Raw genomic sequence first — 16,132 nt, 5'->3', positions numbered from 1 at the left:
TTCTTGTAAGACATTTGTGACTTTACCTTGGGGGGATATATATTAAGCTTTGCTTGTATGATAAATTTTAAAATGTAAATATGTGTAACAACATTACAACTCAACTTGTTATTTAGGCTAGTGATATAACACTCTTTGTCCATTAAGTTGTAGTTTCATAGCCTAGGCAGTCCAAGCCAAATACAATGTTTTTTGTGTTACCTGAGTAAGGTATGTCATATTATTTACTTACTGTTACGTTCATTAACAGTAGTAGTTATATTGTTTCATACATCGAACGTCATTATTTTTTAATTTCGTTTTTATTTTATATTTCTATTGCAGAGATTGTTTTGAAACGTTAGCTCAATATATATCTATTTAGGACCAACTTAAATCTCAAGTCTCGTAAGACATTACCAGGATTATGTCCAAAAATATCTTTAGCATCGAGGGTATCCGTTTAGTGAAACTGCACATTATAATCTTTACAAGCAGAAACTTAAGAAAAGTGTAATTCAATAGGTGTAGTTACTGTTAGATTGCTTTTTAGTTTTGTTCCAAGTACATAGCTTGCTCTAATCGGAAGTTATTATAAGCTAATAATACCTTTATATAAGTAATGCTGCCATAATATAAATAATTATGTAATAATCCAAGAGGCGTTGCTATAATCTAAGTAATGCCACTATCTTAGTAATAATACCATAATCTAAGTACTAATACTATAATCTAAGTAATGCCACTATCTTAGTAATAATACCATAATCTAAGTAATGCCACTATCTTAGTAATAATACCATAATGTAAGTACTAATACTATAATCTAAGTAATGCCATTATCTTAGTAATAATACCATAATCTAAGTACTAATACTATAATCTAAGTAATGCCACTATCTTAGTAATAATACCATAATGTAAGTACTAATACTATAATCTAAGTAATGCCACTATCTTAGTAATAATACCTTAATCTAAGTACTAATACTATAATATAAGAAACTATACCATAATTTAAGTAATGATAGTATATAAGTAAACTAAGAGGCTGGAAACAATTTTGACATTTTTCGTAAAGCAATAACAACTGTCATAAGTTATTAATTTACTAAATTTGTTTTACTGTCTGTTTAAACGAGCCGAGAGCTGCAATATGTTAATATTATTTTCAGAAAGTTTGTGAACCTAGAGGATGACTAGAGTTAATACACATCCATGTAACTAGGGTTAAAAAATGAATTCCTTTCTCTTGTCATTCTCTTTTTTTTTTAACTGTATCAGCTTAAAGCTTTTAAAAATTCTATGATCAGTTTAGTGGAAAGGCTAGTGAGTAATGTGAGTGAGACGTGCAAAGTATGCAGTGCACCACGAACTTTGGTCTGCGCAAAAAGTAAATTTCTGGTCACAGCGGATAAGATTTCATTTCATTATACATTAGCTTTATCATATAGCAGGAAGTTATAATGGGTTGAGCAGTACAGGTCAAGTTAGTGAAGGAATCATAACGGAGGCCAGAGTCTTTATAGATCAAACATAAAGACCATATCATCCAAACAATGCCATTGTATAACTGAAATGTCTTTAAGATTTAATCACCTTTATCAACTGTTACATGTCCGTCTTTACTCTAGAAGTACTAAAAGCTGTTTGGAAAAAATAAAAAGTAGTAAAGACCGCAAGACGTGGAAAAATAATGAAAACATATTCAAAAACCTTTTTATTATTATTAATTGCAGTTGGGCAGTTTAGACTGTGTTGTATATAGAAAAAAAGGCTTAAAAATCCCTTGAAAGGTTAGATTGATTGTTTGTTTGTTTTTATTTTCGCGCAAAGCTATATGAGGGCTATCTATGCTCGCCGTCTCTAATTTAGTAGTGAAAGACTAGAAGGAAGGCAGCTAGTCATTGTCGCCCACCGCCAGCCCTTGAACTACTCTTTTACCAACGAATAGAGGGATTGAACGTCACGTTATAAAACCTCTACGGCTGGGACGATAAGTATTCGGGCCGTCAAGCGCCCCTAACCACCTGGCCAGGAGGAAGAGGTCTAATAGAACCAGACCCTCCCTGGTCTCGAAGACCAAAAATCCGACAAGGAGCGAACCACTTGGCCACGAAGAGTTAGAATATACAAGTTTTCTAAAGTACACACGTACTGCGTGGAACACGTTAACAAAATATTGTTAGAAGGAATATTATTGAAATGTTTTTAAACAGTTTTTAAATGGGATGGATGGCAAGTATTAAAGTGATAGAACTTGGATTTAGAAATTAAAGGTACACAGAAAAGTAATAAACATATATTCGGAAAGAGATAAAATAGTAATTTAATAACGATAGTCATCTTGGAAATATAGGTGGGCAGTGTCAAGTTAACAGGAGTAGCATTTTAAACATAACTTTGCTAAGACTGACAAGTTAATTTGTTTAACTTTGTCTTAACCCATACACATCTGTGCCTTATTCCACATGTTTGAGTTTTTACTCTATCTGTATTACATTCCGTTGTTTCTCAGAATTTGTAGCGTACACTGGAGAGATTTAAATATTTTGCAATGAGACCAGATAAGAAGAAAAGAAAAAAAAAACCTTTAAATAATAATAACATTTTATTTCGATCAATTTTTTTCTTTTTACGGGTTCGTTCGGGTTAATATTACAAGACACTCTTGTTCCTTGTTTTATCTCTTCGTGTCCTACTCTATTTTAACCAATACATATCTGTACCTTATTCCAACCGTGCATGCCTTACTACATCTGTATCTTTGTCTTATACCACCTGCACGTGCCTTACTCGATCTTTCTTAACCAGACACATATCTTTGTCTTATTCCACCTGCACGTGCCTTACTCCGCCTATCTCTACTAGGATCATAAATGTACCCTATTCCACCTGTCTGTGCTTTGTTACATTTGTATAACCAAATCCATGCCTTATTTTATCGGCTCGTTCCTTGCTCAATCTGTCTCAACCGGCAACAAGGACTCTTGGCAAGGGGAACACGGGAACCTTTCCACATTTTCATAAAACCTGTAGATACCTATATCGTATTTCGTTTGTCTGCGCCTTACTCTAATTGTCCTAACTGACCAATCAGTGTGCATTACTTTGCCTTTTTAAAATGAATTGTTAAATACTTATGACCCTCTCTGTTTGTATAAACCATTACACTGTCTTTTTCTTGCTATGTTTCACTTGGCTGGCTTTTTCTTCCATTTTTTTCATTCAGAATATTCACCCTTCAAAACATACGTCTTTAAGGTCTGTGTATTAATCTTCAAATTACCAGCTGGTTTTTAAACCGTTCACTACCAGTGGACGACTCCACGTATTGCATAATACTGAGAATTTTAGGTTTTTTGCCCATTACAACACCTGATTATTTCACGTTAATTTCTCACTCAGTCTGCCTTAGTAGCTACATCTGCACATTATTTTTCCTATTGTATAGTTGCATGCTTGTACTTACTCTGCCTATATCATAATTATATGTTCACACATTACTCTACTTGTTTTACAGTTGCATGTTCGTACATGTCTCTGCCTGCACTACAATTATGTATTCACGCATTGTTCTTCCTGTTTTAAGGTTACGTATTCGCATATTACTCTGCCTGCATTATGGTTATATACTCACCCGTTACTCTGCCTTTATTATAATTACTTATTTGCTTAGTAATCTACCTTTTTACAGCTAGATATTTACACATTACTCCACCTATTTTAGAGTTACATGTTCGTTTGTTACGCTTTCTTTCTTAAAAATAAAAGCTATAGTGTTTTTTTTTTACATTTTTTTGAAACTGGTACTTACTGCAGAAAAGATGGCGTACGAATTATGCTTTGTTGTAAATAAATTCTACTAAAGCATTTTTCTTTCTCTTTCGTTTAATAATTGGCATATTTGAAATTTACACCAGATGATATTGTCATGTGTTAATTTTTGATAGTAAATATGGAAGTTGGGAATGCTTGGTTTGGTTTGTTTTGTTTTAAATTTCGCGCAAAGCCACACGAGGACTATCTGCTAATTTAGCAGTGTAAGACTAGAGGGAAGGCAACTAGTCATCACCACCCACCCGAACTCTTGAGCTACTCTTTTACCAACGAATAGTGGGATTGACCATTACATTATAATGCCCCATGGCTGAAAGGGCGAGCATGTTTGGTGTGACCGGGATAATAAGGGCAGAATCACATGAAATACCCAGAAATTAAATGAAGGAGCCATTAATGTAGAATGGCAAGGGTGCAATAGCTCATGAAGGGGGGTTCAACTTCAACCAATGCCAACAGTACTGTAGTAGGAAAATCTGGCTTATGGTAGGAAGAAGAAGGAACTAGAAGGGAAGATAATCTTCCATTCAAAAGACTCACATTACTTAGATGCTGGTTGGAAGGCAGACAGTAAAGTGGCAGTTAAACGTCAGTCCAGAACCAGGTAGTATTGAGGAATAAATCATCCAGTCCACTGTAGGAGAAAGGTATCTGGGCTGCTAACAGGTGAACACTTATGTGGCTGGTCCAGCTACAACCATCGAATAGTGGGATTGACCGACACATTATAGCGCTTTGACGGCTGAAGAGGCATGTTTGGTGTGACGGAGATTCGAACCCGAACCCTCGGATTACGAGTCGAGTGTTGGAATGTTAATAAGAAAAGTTTGACAATAAAGATAATTATGAAGTCTTATTTTGATAGAGTGAACCACATTTATTTTAAATAACTTGTTCATTGAGAACAAAAAATAGTTTTCAGAAGGTGGAATAATGTTCCTACGATTTCTATATACATAAAAAAAATGTAGAAAAATAGGTTTTCGTATTTTATTATTAATTGTGTATAGTTGAAAAAATGTGTCCGCTGCTAACCTACATAAAACTTGATGTATGATGCTCAAGTGAACTTCTATCTCAACGAAACACACTTTATTTGGTCGGGTAACAATAATATCCTTATAGTTAGATAGTTATTTTAGTACTAAGAATTCTTCTCTAAACAGAGGAAGAGTCTTGTGAGAGTTAAAGTTGTAGAAAGGCGATAAGGCAATGTCTGTCATACTAGTTTTAAAGGCAGTGAGTTTTATTCTAGTTTTAATAATTTGTCAGTATCAAGAGTGCTGATACAGTTGGGATTTTAGCACTTTGCAAGCAATCTCAAAAAGATAATGGTAACCTTTGACTTCTGCTCATTAATTTTTTAAGTTAAAATTTAGTGGTTACTTTTATCCTTTTGAGCTTACTTGCAAAAAGTTAAAGACCCAAATTGCCTTTAAAAGTACCAGCTCTTTTGATATTGACAACGTTAATAAAACTAGTATAAACTAGTCTATCTGGGACTTCAGCTCTTACAAGACTCCGTCACCTCTTCTCATATTTGATTCATTATAACTAGTAGTTTACGGATAGAACTTTTTTATTGTCATTTTTGTGTTTAAGTACGTTGCAAATAATCTAGATCTAAACATAGAAATATGGTTTAAAATCTTTAAGTGCAAAATGATTTAAATTTTTACCCCATCATGTTTTTATTAATTCAACCTGCCTTGTATGTATACTACAGTTTGTATGCTTAAGTATTATATAAGAAATGAAATGGGCAGAACCGACAACTTGCTTGATTTCTGAGTTGTATATACATACATGGTCTGATACTACATATTCTACTATACAAGTAATATAATCCACGTGTGTGCATCTTCATAAAACTTAAAATATCACTCATGTGATGATACATCTTTGTAACCATGTAAATGTCATTTTATTCATGTGCATGTACTTTTCTTAATCTAACTATTAGCACTGATGTGATGACATATATCAGTAATCATATTATTCACGTATGTGCATCTTTGAATCTAACCGCACTACTGATGTGAATCTATATCTTGGTAAGTACCGTGTTACCCACGTGTGTGCATTTTTGAACCTAACCGTACTACTGATGTGAATATATATATCTCGGTAACCATGTAAATACCATGTTACCCACGTGTGTACATCTTCAGGAACGTAGCAGTAGCAGCAATGTAATAATATATCTGAGTAACCACATACATACTAAGCTATCCACGTGTGCATATTTACTGTTTTATGTTATATATCACAGGAAATGATAGAGAATATTTAGTGAATTCAAAATAGCGTAAACACGAAGGTAATTTTAATTGGTAACATAGAATCCCTAATTATTCATATAGGATATTGAGGTCACCATTGTTCGTTTATTTCGACATGATCTACACAAGAACAGCTTAGAAATCTTGACAGTATTAATTTGAATTTTCCAGATATTTTCTTTAAAGCTAATACATTGAGTCAACGTGCCCACTTGTCTGACAGCTTCCATAAAAGCGCAAGTTCAACATTTATGAATTTGTCCATCAGTAAACATGTGTATTTTCACCTGTAGTGACCTTCTTAGTTACCTTGACCTCATTCTTCTCTGCTCATTCATCAATAATTATCTTTCGAGGAATTCAACACTTAGCTTCATTACCCAGTCATTGAAAAGTGCTATTTATCGGTGGAAACAAATTCTGTAGAGATAATAAGAACAGCAGTTCATCTTTATGAGCAGCCACATGTTTTTTGTTATTTTTCTTCTATCGCACCGCTCTTTATTTTTCCTGTGTTTTGTCGACTTGGGCAATTACTGTACTACTAGGTTTGAGCATCTAGTTAAAGATCTTCGGGCAATTGTCGTTTTCTCCTCTCCCGAGGAACGTACTCCTCTACTGGTTTCACAAAGTCTGCTTGTTTCACGTTCTGTCTACATTTGCAAAAGTTTCGGGAGGGACAAAATTAGAGGTTGTTGTAAAAACTAGTGTGAAACTACTGAGCCGTTACGAAACTTTGGATGTTTTAGATACTGGCCCGAAGTAAAATAGCACGTGTTCAGTTGTTGTTACTCGCTTAGAAGAGTCTCACCGAATCAGATATCTAGTCCTGGAGTTATTGTTCTTTTGTTTAGATAGCCCGACATGGCCAGGTGGGTTAATGCGTTTGACTCCCCGTCGCACCAAACATGCTCGCCCTTTCAGCCGTGGGGGCGTTAGAATGTTACGGTCAACACCACTATTCGTTGGTAAACCGATTCACTATCACAGGAGCTTATTATTTCTTATTTATTACCATAAGCTTTGAACTTTACTCGCAAACTCTTAATTAGCTAAATGATTTATTTATTTCCTTTTTTTAATAAACGTGTAACGCATTATTCGCCTTCATGAAGCCCACCAGTGGAACAGCGATACGTTTGCGGACTTACAACGCTAAAAATCGGGTTTCGATACCCGTGGTGGACAGAGCACAGATAGCCCATCGCGTAGCTTTGTGCTTAATTAAAAACAACAACAACAGCTTTCATGGGAAGTATAATATATTGAAGTTTCCCCCACTTTCAAAACAACACTCAAAACTCGTACAGGAAGTCGTTGAAAATTGTTAGTAAAATTATTGTCCTTAATGGGTTTCGCCTTGTTATCTGACGAAATAAAATTTCACCAACAGGAAGAAAGACTTGTAATTACTGACTAGACGGCCGACAGAAGATTACAGAACATACAACTTCAACCTGAGTACTTTGTTGCGTGAATGGCGATTTGTCTTTCCGTAACTTGGACTTTGAGATAAATGCAAATGGCGCTAATAAAAGCAAAGTAGATTGTCTATTAATTTGTGGTGTATTAAATTAATAACCTTTTTTACGTCATACAACTTGGCTTATAAACCTTTATTTTTTTTTTCACATTTCCACATACATGTCAGTTATAAAACATTAGTCATAACTACTTCTGGGAATATAGTTTTATACAATTGTTAATTACTGAAAATAGTTTAATCATGCCTACGAAGCTTATAACGTTCAAACTATCACGCACTTATTCCCATCCTTTTAAGTAATAATTATAGTACTTAAAAATATTGGACTCTCAACATAGTATAAATATATATTTCAAAGTACCTTTCTGCAGACGAATGACATCTTTTCTTTGTTCAACAGTTGCTATGAGAAGTGCTAAAGAATATGCTTTAGATTTACATTTCATGTATGTTATTTCAACGTTTCATCTCATACCTAATGTGTAATATTCGCAGCATAACTTAGTTTTCATTTAAGTATCATGCTGCAAACTCCTCTTCATCGTTTTCATTCAAAATAAAATCTTAAACATGTTAGTGACTATAGTTAATATGTTGTTCGTAAAACTTGTCTACTTTTTAGTCGCGGCATATCGGCTCATAGAACGGATCTGAGTTTTTGTTTTGTTTTTTCACGTACACATTTTTAGCTCATAGTCCCGTCATATCTTGACTAATTTGAGATTTAATTACAGTTTTGGAATCAGGAGATCAACCCATTTCATTTGACTTATCTGACCACGCCCAGCATTTCATACGTTAATTTATTCTAATCTTGTATAAAAAAACTTCAATTTGAGGGTAGGCTGGTAAAGATCCTGGTGAGTAATATACTCGAATTGCTTATATGCGTGTCCCACGCTTTGTATTTCTAACGCACCAAAATATACCTAGTAAAAGAAAAAAAGGATCATAGATGAATTTGCCCTAATTTAGCCCAAAATATTTCAAGTGCCGCAGCTATTGAGAATTTTCTCTTCTTTATTTTTTAAGTGAATATTATTAAATTAATGATTCAACTTTGATCTTTCAGGCGTAAAAAAAATACAGCAATAAAAATTTTAAAACGTGAATCTCCATATAAAATCTTCTGAACAGTATCTTTAAAGTAAGACTGTGAAATGTACCATTGGAACTTCTTTCATGTGTATCTAGGGCACTTAATATCCTCTGTTTTATTGTGGTTTGTAACAATTCACTACTTTGTAGCATTGCCTTAGGAAAACATGTGAGTACGTTATATGAGTGACTCTGAAATCTTACTGTTTAATTATATTAGCCCAATAATTGTTATTGGGGACTGTTAGCTATTTGGTTTTCTTATAGTCTTAGCTTGAATTAGGAACGGTTAGCCTAAATAACCGTCAGCGCAGATAGCCTAGTTGCTTTGCACCATTAAACACCACCAAACCAAGATAATCGTCATGTACCTTTACGCATATATTGAAGAATAAAGGGAATAAAAACATATTGTTGAGAAGCCATCTCAAACATGGTGTTCTCCGGACTTTACATAATATTTCTCAATGCCATTATTATGTCTAAGAAATAGCTGTATAAAAACCGTTACCCATGAGATTTTTGAGGCGGTGTTGTTCTATTGAATGGTCAGGAATTCACTATGTTCAAAATATGTATGGGCTAAATGTATTTACAATAATCCCACTGCTCGCGCATTCGACACCTTCACTATACTAACACACGGCCTGGCATGGCCAGGTGGTTAAGGCACTCGGCTCGTAATCTGAGGTCACGAGTTTGAATCCCTTTCAGACCAAAGATGTTCGCCCTTTCAGCCGTGGGGGGGTTATAATGTTACGGTCAATTCCACTATTCTTTGGTAAAATGGTAACCCAAGAGTTGGCGGTGGATGGTGATGGCTAACTGCCTTCCTTCTAGTCTTACCCTGCTACATTAGGGACGGTTAGCGCAGGTAGCTCTTGTGTAGCTTTGCGCGAAATTCAAAACAGACCAAACCAATACTAACAAATGCTAACATTCTCAGAAAGAAGGACGAACCATTTGTGTTCTGGTAAGTAATGAGATTTCTGGTTTCAATTTCGTACAATACCATAAGTTTTATCCATTACGTTCTCCAATAATATCCCAAAACTGAAATAACATCTGAGTCTGTTAACCGAAACATAATTAAAAAAAAATAAATACAATTTACAGGAGAGATTAATTTAACACGCTCCAAAGAAAAATCGTACTTTTAAGTAGCCCATAGAAAGTAGTATAAAAAACCGAACTTACAAAAGTAGCTAATGAAACATTTAAAGAAAACACAAAAGGCCGTGGAACTTGAGAAAATCGAAACAAAGAAAAAGTGGTCGGATCATAAGTTAAAGTCGTCAAATTAATCACTGTATAGTTTGAAAACTAAATTCAACAGTGACTTAACTGTAAAACACTTTGGTACCAATATACTTAAATGTCTTTCTACTTAAGAAAACCTGATCGTAAAACAAACTGTTTGTTTGTTTGTTTAATTTCGCGCAAAGTTATACGAGGGCTATCTGCGCTAGCCGTCCTTGATTTAGCAGTGTAAGACGAGAGGGAAGGCAGCTAGTCATCACCACCCACCGCCAACTGTGGGCTACTCTTTTACCAACGTATAGTGGGATTGACCGTAACATTATAACTCCCCCACGCCTGAAAGGGCGAGCATGTTTGGTGCGACCGGGATTCGCACCCGCGGCCCTCGGATTACGAGTCGTACGCCTTAACACACTTGACCATGCCGGGCCTCATAAAACGAACTAAAAATACAATTTATTGCAAAATAAGTGTAATAAAAACTTAGTCCGGAGATGTAACTTATTTTTAAACAACTGATAAAAAAATTATATCATAGAAGGAATTTTACGCATAATAACACATTGAATAAAAAAGGTTAGTTTGATAACTTCCAGAAGACTTTGAATGTACAGCAAAAATGATTGTCGTCAATATAACTAAAATACGAAGACAATGAATACACAACAGAATGAAGGAAGAACAGTATTCTGAAGAAGGAAATGGATACAAAGTAGATACAAAAATTATTGAATGTGACATATACAAACAAGTATAAAAATAAACGAATGTATTGGAAATAACTTAATTAACAGTATGCAAAATAATGTACAGAAATTAACTGTACAGGAATCTAAAATAAAACATTAAGGCAAGAGAGCTTACAGGAATAATTAAAAATAACATAACTTATGAAAGACACAAGATAACGAAAAATGTACACAAGGTGTTGAATGTATGTTTGTATTTTCTTATGGCGAAGCCACATTTAGTTATCTGTTGTGTTCACCGAGGGGAAAAGATGTTGAATGACAGAAGGTATTGAATGACAGATAACTTACAGAAGGTATTGAGTGACAGATAAATTACAGAAAGCAGTGAAAGTAACAGAAAGTACAAATAGCAGACAAGTTACACAAATTTATTATTATTATTATTTTAGTTTATATGGAATGTAGTTTTCTATACCCAATTCGAAAAGATAAAACTCGTAGCGCATTAGAAACAGTTTAAAGTTGCCTAGTCGTTTTCAGAATAGACCTAAGAACCAGATTATATGTGTTATTCTTAGATTAAAATAAGTGATTCAGACGCATGCGCAGAAACTCATAAATGAATGTGCAAGATTTCCTTACCGTTCTTTACACTATTTATAAGAGTTTTATTGCGAGGTTTCTGACAGTGGAACCGTTACTTCTCAAGCAATGTATAAAATAAATGTTGTAAGAGTTTCCCAAAGCTGCTCTTTTAGATAGAAAATCGTCTGATATGTCTTTTACTGAGAAATTTAGCATTGAGTTTTTTAACATTTTTTCATTATTTCTTTAAAGCTATATGCCTGTGCAATAATTACCTTTATCAAGTGATAACCTATTTTGGACCTTACAATTGTGTTGCATGGAGAACAACAGTAACAACCTGACACGAAAAAGATTTGTTTGTTAATCAAACAAAATCATTTATTTTAAGACTACATCTACACGAAGTCGTTTAAAGTCGGTCCGGCATGGCCAAGCGTGTTAAGGCGTGCGACTCGTAATCTGAGAGTCGCGGGTTCGCATCCCCGTCGCGCCGAACATGCTCGCCCTTTTAGCCGTGGGGACGTTATTATGTGATGATCCATCCCATTATTCGTTGGTAAAAGAATAGCCTAAGAGTTGGCGGTGGGTGGTGATGACTAGCTGCCTTCCCTCTAGTCTTACACTACTAAATTAGAGAGGGCTAGCACAGATAGCCCTCGAGTAACTTGGTGCGAAATTCAAAAACAAACAAACGTTTAGAGTTTAAGCATTAGACGTAATTTTTCATGATATAATCATTACATTTTTATAGAAGCTTAAAAGTAAAAGCAATTAATTATCCATTGTAGTTCAATACCTTCAGAATATTCCTCTAAATTCTAGTAACTATTATTGCCTTCTTTTGTTACCCGTGAAATATTCTTGCAAGCAGTAATTTGGGTGGTATATGTGAAACGTGTGAACTTTGACCACACTGTTTCTTTTATACAAATTCTTATTAAAAATTATTGAATGATCGATTGCGCCACCTCTTGTTGTAAAATGCCTAGCTTGTAATTTAGGTAACCAATACTATATTTTGCTTTATTTGTTGTCGAGTATTTTTCACGTCGGAGAGGAGCATCACACAGATTCCACTGAACTTTAGTTTTACTTAGTTTTAGTAGATTTGTATTTTAATGCTGGGGAAAAGTATTCGTTTAAGAAGACAACAGTTTGAATTCGCAATACGTTAAATACAAACTGTGATTATTTTTTAAATAACGGTATCACGTGCTCTCCAAAAGCAGCTTAACTTCTTGCTGTAAGAACCATAACAACCTTTACTGTTTTGAATTAATCATCAATTGAAGTAAAATACTTGTTGTTACGAAACTAATAATTTTCTTCTCACATTTAGTCTAGAAGCATAATTTAATGCTTTTTGTTATATACACTTTTGAATATACACTTTTGGTTTTCACGGAATTCCTTTCACGTAACTTACACACACACGCATAAATATATGATGTGTATGCACATACTTCACAGTTTCTCTAGCATATCAAAGTGGTACAAGCGATTACTTGGCTCTGCAAGTCCTTATAAGATAACTGTAAAAATATACGATCGTATAAATACATGTAAAAATGTTATAATTAAAAGATTGAAATATCTGACAGTTTTTATTGTACTTTATTTGGTCTCTTATTAACTGTTCAGTCCTAAAATTCAACATATTGTCATGTAGTTAAAAAATAGGATATTTTGTTTTGTATATCCGCTCACTTCGGGATTTCCTTCCTTAGATAATTTTTGTGGTCATTATGTCTTTGGTATTCTGTCCGAACGCCCTCCCTCCCTCTTAGGAACTGCGAGCAAATCCTGCCATAAAGCTCTTTTCGTATTCGGTATTTGTTTACTAGACACCTTTCAATAGATAAATAACAAGGGAAGTATCATAACTGTAATCCTTGGCTTTCAACCTGTGATTAATGAATCTGATGAATTAAAATATTTTATTTGCCATAGCTCTTAGTTCTGTTTCAGCTAGATCCCCTTGACATTAGGGGTGTAGCAGGAATTTAAATTTGATTATTACCAAGGAAAGGAGTATTTAAACAAACTTCTATTTTATAGATATATATGATTCATATAAATACACACGCATACATCATATGTCTAGAAATAATAGTATTGTACCCACCAAAATGACCGAGTTCGTGTTCATTGAATTTTTAGGAAAGTAAACTTATTTGTTTAAATACTTCATTTGCTTCAAATGATTTTTTCTCTGTTATTAATTCGTCAGTCCTAAAAGTTATTGAGACATAATTCATAATTATAGAAGTTACAATATATTAAATTGTACAATATATATATATATATTTTTAGCATTCCTTCGTGTGTCCCAGAGATGAAGAAAGCAATTTTGGTTTGGTCAGGCAATTCAGAATAGAGGTCATACAAAACCTTGAAAAATAAGTGCTACAAGATTGACTTGTGTGCTAATTTTACTGTAATTTATTGAGAGTATTATTCATTTGCAAGCGCTTCGTTATGGTTCACAAAAATAGTTGCTTACTGGTACTTACTCTCACCATAGCACAAGCACGTACGCTTACAGATTACACATGTAATTTATTATGCATTGTTATAACGATTCATACATAGTATTATACTACTATAAATTTATCTATTTACCAAGTAACTATTTTTTTAAGCGCAACTAAAAAGCCCTATATTTACTGCAACAAAACATTGGTCCGACATCTGCCTAGTCTATCTGACCTGCTCCAGCATGCATCCACATTTTAGCCTTTGTTTTTTCGTTGGATATAAATTCAATTGGGAATTATTTCTCTATTTTCTCACGGGCTTCTCCTAACGTTATATATCTATAACGCTACATTATTCCTCTAAATGCAACGTTGCTCAACCATTGAATGTTCAATTATATGTAAACCTAGTTTCATAATGAGAAATCAATATTCACCGCTAGATAGATTTACATTTAACAATAAAGTATTTGAATACCCTCCAGAATATTTTTAACACGTCCGGAGTTATCCAGCCAATAATAATAAAAGGATAATAATATGCGATCCAAAGATATACTTACAGCCACTGAAGAGCAACCACGTGGGATATAAGTAGCAGTAAAACAAGGTCGATCGTAAATACACTCGTCTGCATATCTCTGTTACACGATATTTGTTCAGTTGGTTGAAGAGATCAGGATTTTGCTAAAAGTGCCATTTTCTATTATTATGACGAAGAGAAAAACAAGTAACCGTTTTATTCTGAGAAAAGTAACTTCTATGTTATCAATCCTCGCAATATGGCACTTTAATATTGATCGTGTGTTATAATTTTATTAGAAACCGACCAAGGCAATTTTATTTGGGGTAAATCGATACTTTTACCCAAACTTTTTTTCGTTAACTATGATTACTTCATTTTGCAGAACCGCTTGGCTACTTGAAATACTCCACTACAACCGTTTGATGTGATAAAACCTGCCGCGGCCAAACCACGGGCGTCCTACAACACCAATAACACTAACTATGTGAATCATAAACTGTGGCAGAACTGAGACAATTGGTTTCCCCCACTGTGATGACACTCCCAACTCCACCGATGGTGTCTTGTACCTGCTACGAAAGAGATAACACCAGAAACTGACACCATAGGTGTGTCTGACAGCAGCAAACCACAGAAGGCCAGAGTTACACGGCAAATAGGCCGTCTCTAACTCAGCGGGATGGCCAATTACAGTTTTCGGGGCTTCACGTGCCTAGTTCGCGGTCATGTTGTGTCAGCATTGGCTTAAATTAGCTGCCAGCGGTGCCTCTACTTCACTTAACCAATCCTCTTTGGCAATTACTGGTGTGCCCCTTTAGCGCCATTGCGGGCCTTTTATACGCTATTAAACTTCGCCATCGGCCTGTTTGCTAAATGAGGTCAACACGCATTCTTACGTATGGGGTGACAAAAAAAGAATTCAGCAAACTAAGGCATCAAATAACTTATTAATTTCACCCTACAGTAAACAAATAACACTAACATACTCGCTATTCACTATTATTCATTGCGCTATCTAACTCATCTATACGGAACCGATCTCATAAGCTGTAAGTTCTAAGCAGGACGATTTTTGCTGTTGTTGTTGGGTTAAGTATTATATGACTAACTTACTTTAAAGGATTACATTTCATAACATTATATACTATAGACACACAAAGACCCAAACGGTAATTTCTCTTGCTTGTGTTTTGAACTGGGACCTATATCTTTCTTTGTTTAAAACAGAACTTTCATTATTCAAAATTTCAAAAACAGTTTTAGGGAAACTGTTATGGGGATTTTTGTTGTTGTTGTATTTTTGTTCATCATCTAATGCTTCCCTTTCTAGATGGTTCAGTGGAAATTTGAAAGCTTATAACACTAAAACACCGAGCTTTAATACCCGTCCCGTGGGTGACACAAATAACACACTGTGTAACCATGCGCTTAACAATAAAACACACAGTTACAGACAATTATAGTTTCCATCACTTTTAACAGCTACTACCAATATTAATCTTCTCCACCACAGAAATAATCATGATGTTTATTTATTTATTTGTTGCAATTCAAACTAGGAAAGTCATTTGGTTCATTAGCAATGTGGTTAAAAAAATTATTGTTCTTTTATTAATGCGTTCACTGTTTTTATCGTACTTATTTTCAATATGGTTAGCAATAATTATGATGCATTTTTAACTTGTTTCCGTTGCTAAAGACAGGGCAAACGAGAAACAAAAGTAAAGTCGTGTAAAAAAGACGTTCGGACGTAGAAAAAAGGCTTAACGGTTTATATGTATTATAGTGAGACTAACGGTATTGAAAGAGATAATAAAAATAGTTTATTTCGTCAAAGAAAGTTCTAGAGTAATTGAACCTGCTTGTGTGGACTTTGATAAAAAGCAGACCTGTTTTGGAAGTAG

At 34.4% G+C, this 16,132-nt stretch overlaps 1 protein-coding gene across 1 annotated transcript in view; it reads right to left on the bottom strand.

Annotated features, from left to right (window-relative positions):
• Positions 1–15,864, bottom strand: part of LOC143232484 (protein Wnt-11b-2-like) — a 33,839-nt gene extending 17,975 nt beyond the window's left edge. Inside the window, exon 1 of the mRNA XM_076468020.1 lies at positions 14,266–15,864. Coding sequence (XP_076324135.1) covers positions 14,266–14,339 — 74 coding nt within the window. The 5' untranslated portion in view covers positions 14,340–15,864. The remainder of the gene's footprint in view (positions 1–14,265) is intronic.
• Between the last annotated feature and the right edge of the window lie 268 nt (positions 15,865–16,132).

This window comes from Tachypleus tridentatus, chromosome 11, assembly GCF_004210375.1.
Source record: "Tachypleus tridentatus isolate NWPU-2018 chromosome 11, ASM421037v1, whole genome shotgun sequence".
NCBI lineage: Eukaryota > Metazoa > Arthropoda > Merostomata > Xiphosura > Limulidae > Tachypleus > Tachypleus tridentatus.
Note: the sequence above shows the minus strand (reverse complement) of the source record. Positions and strands in the feature narration are given on the sequence as shown.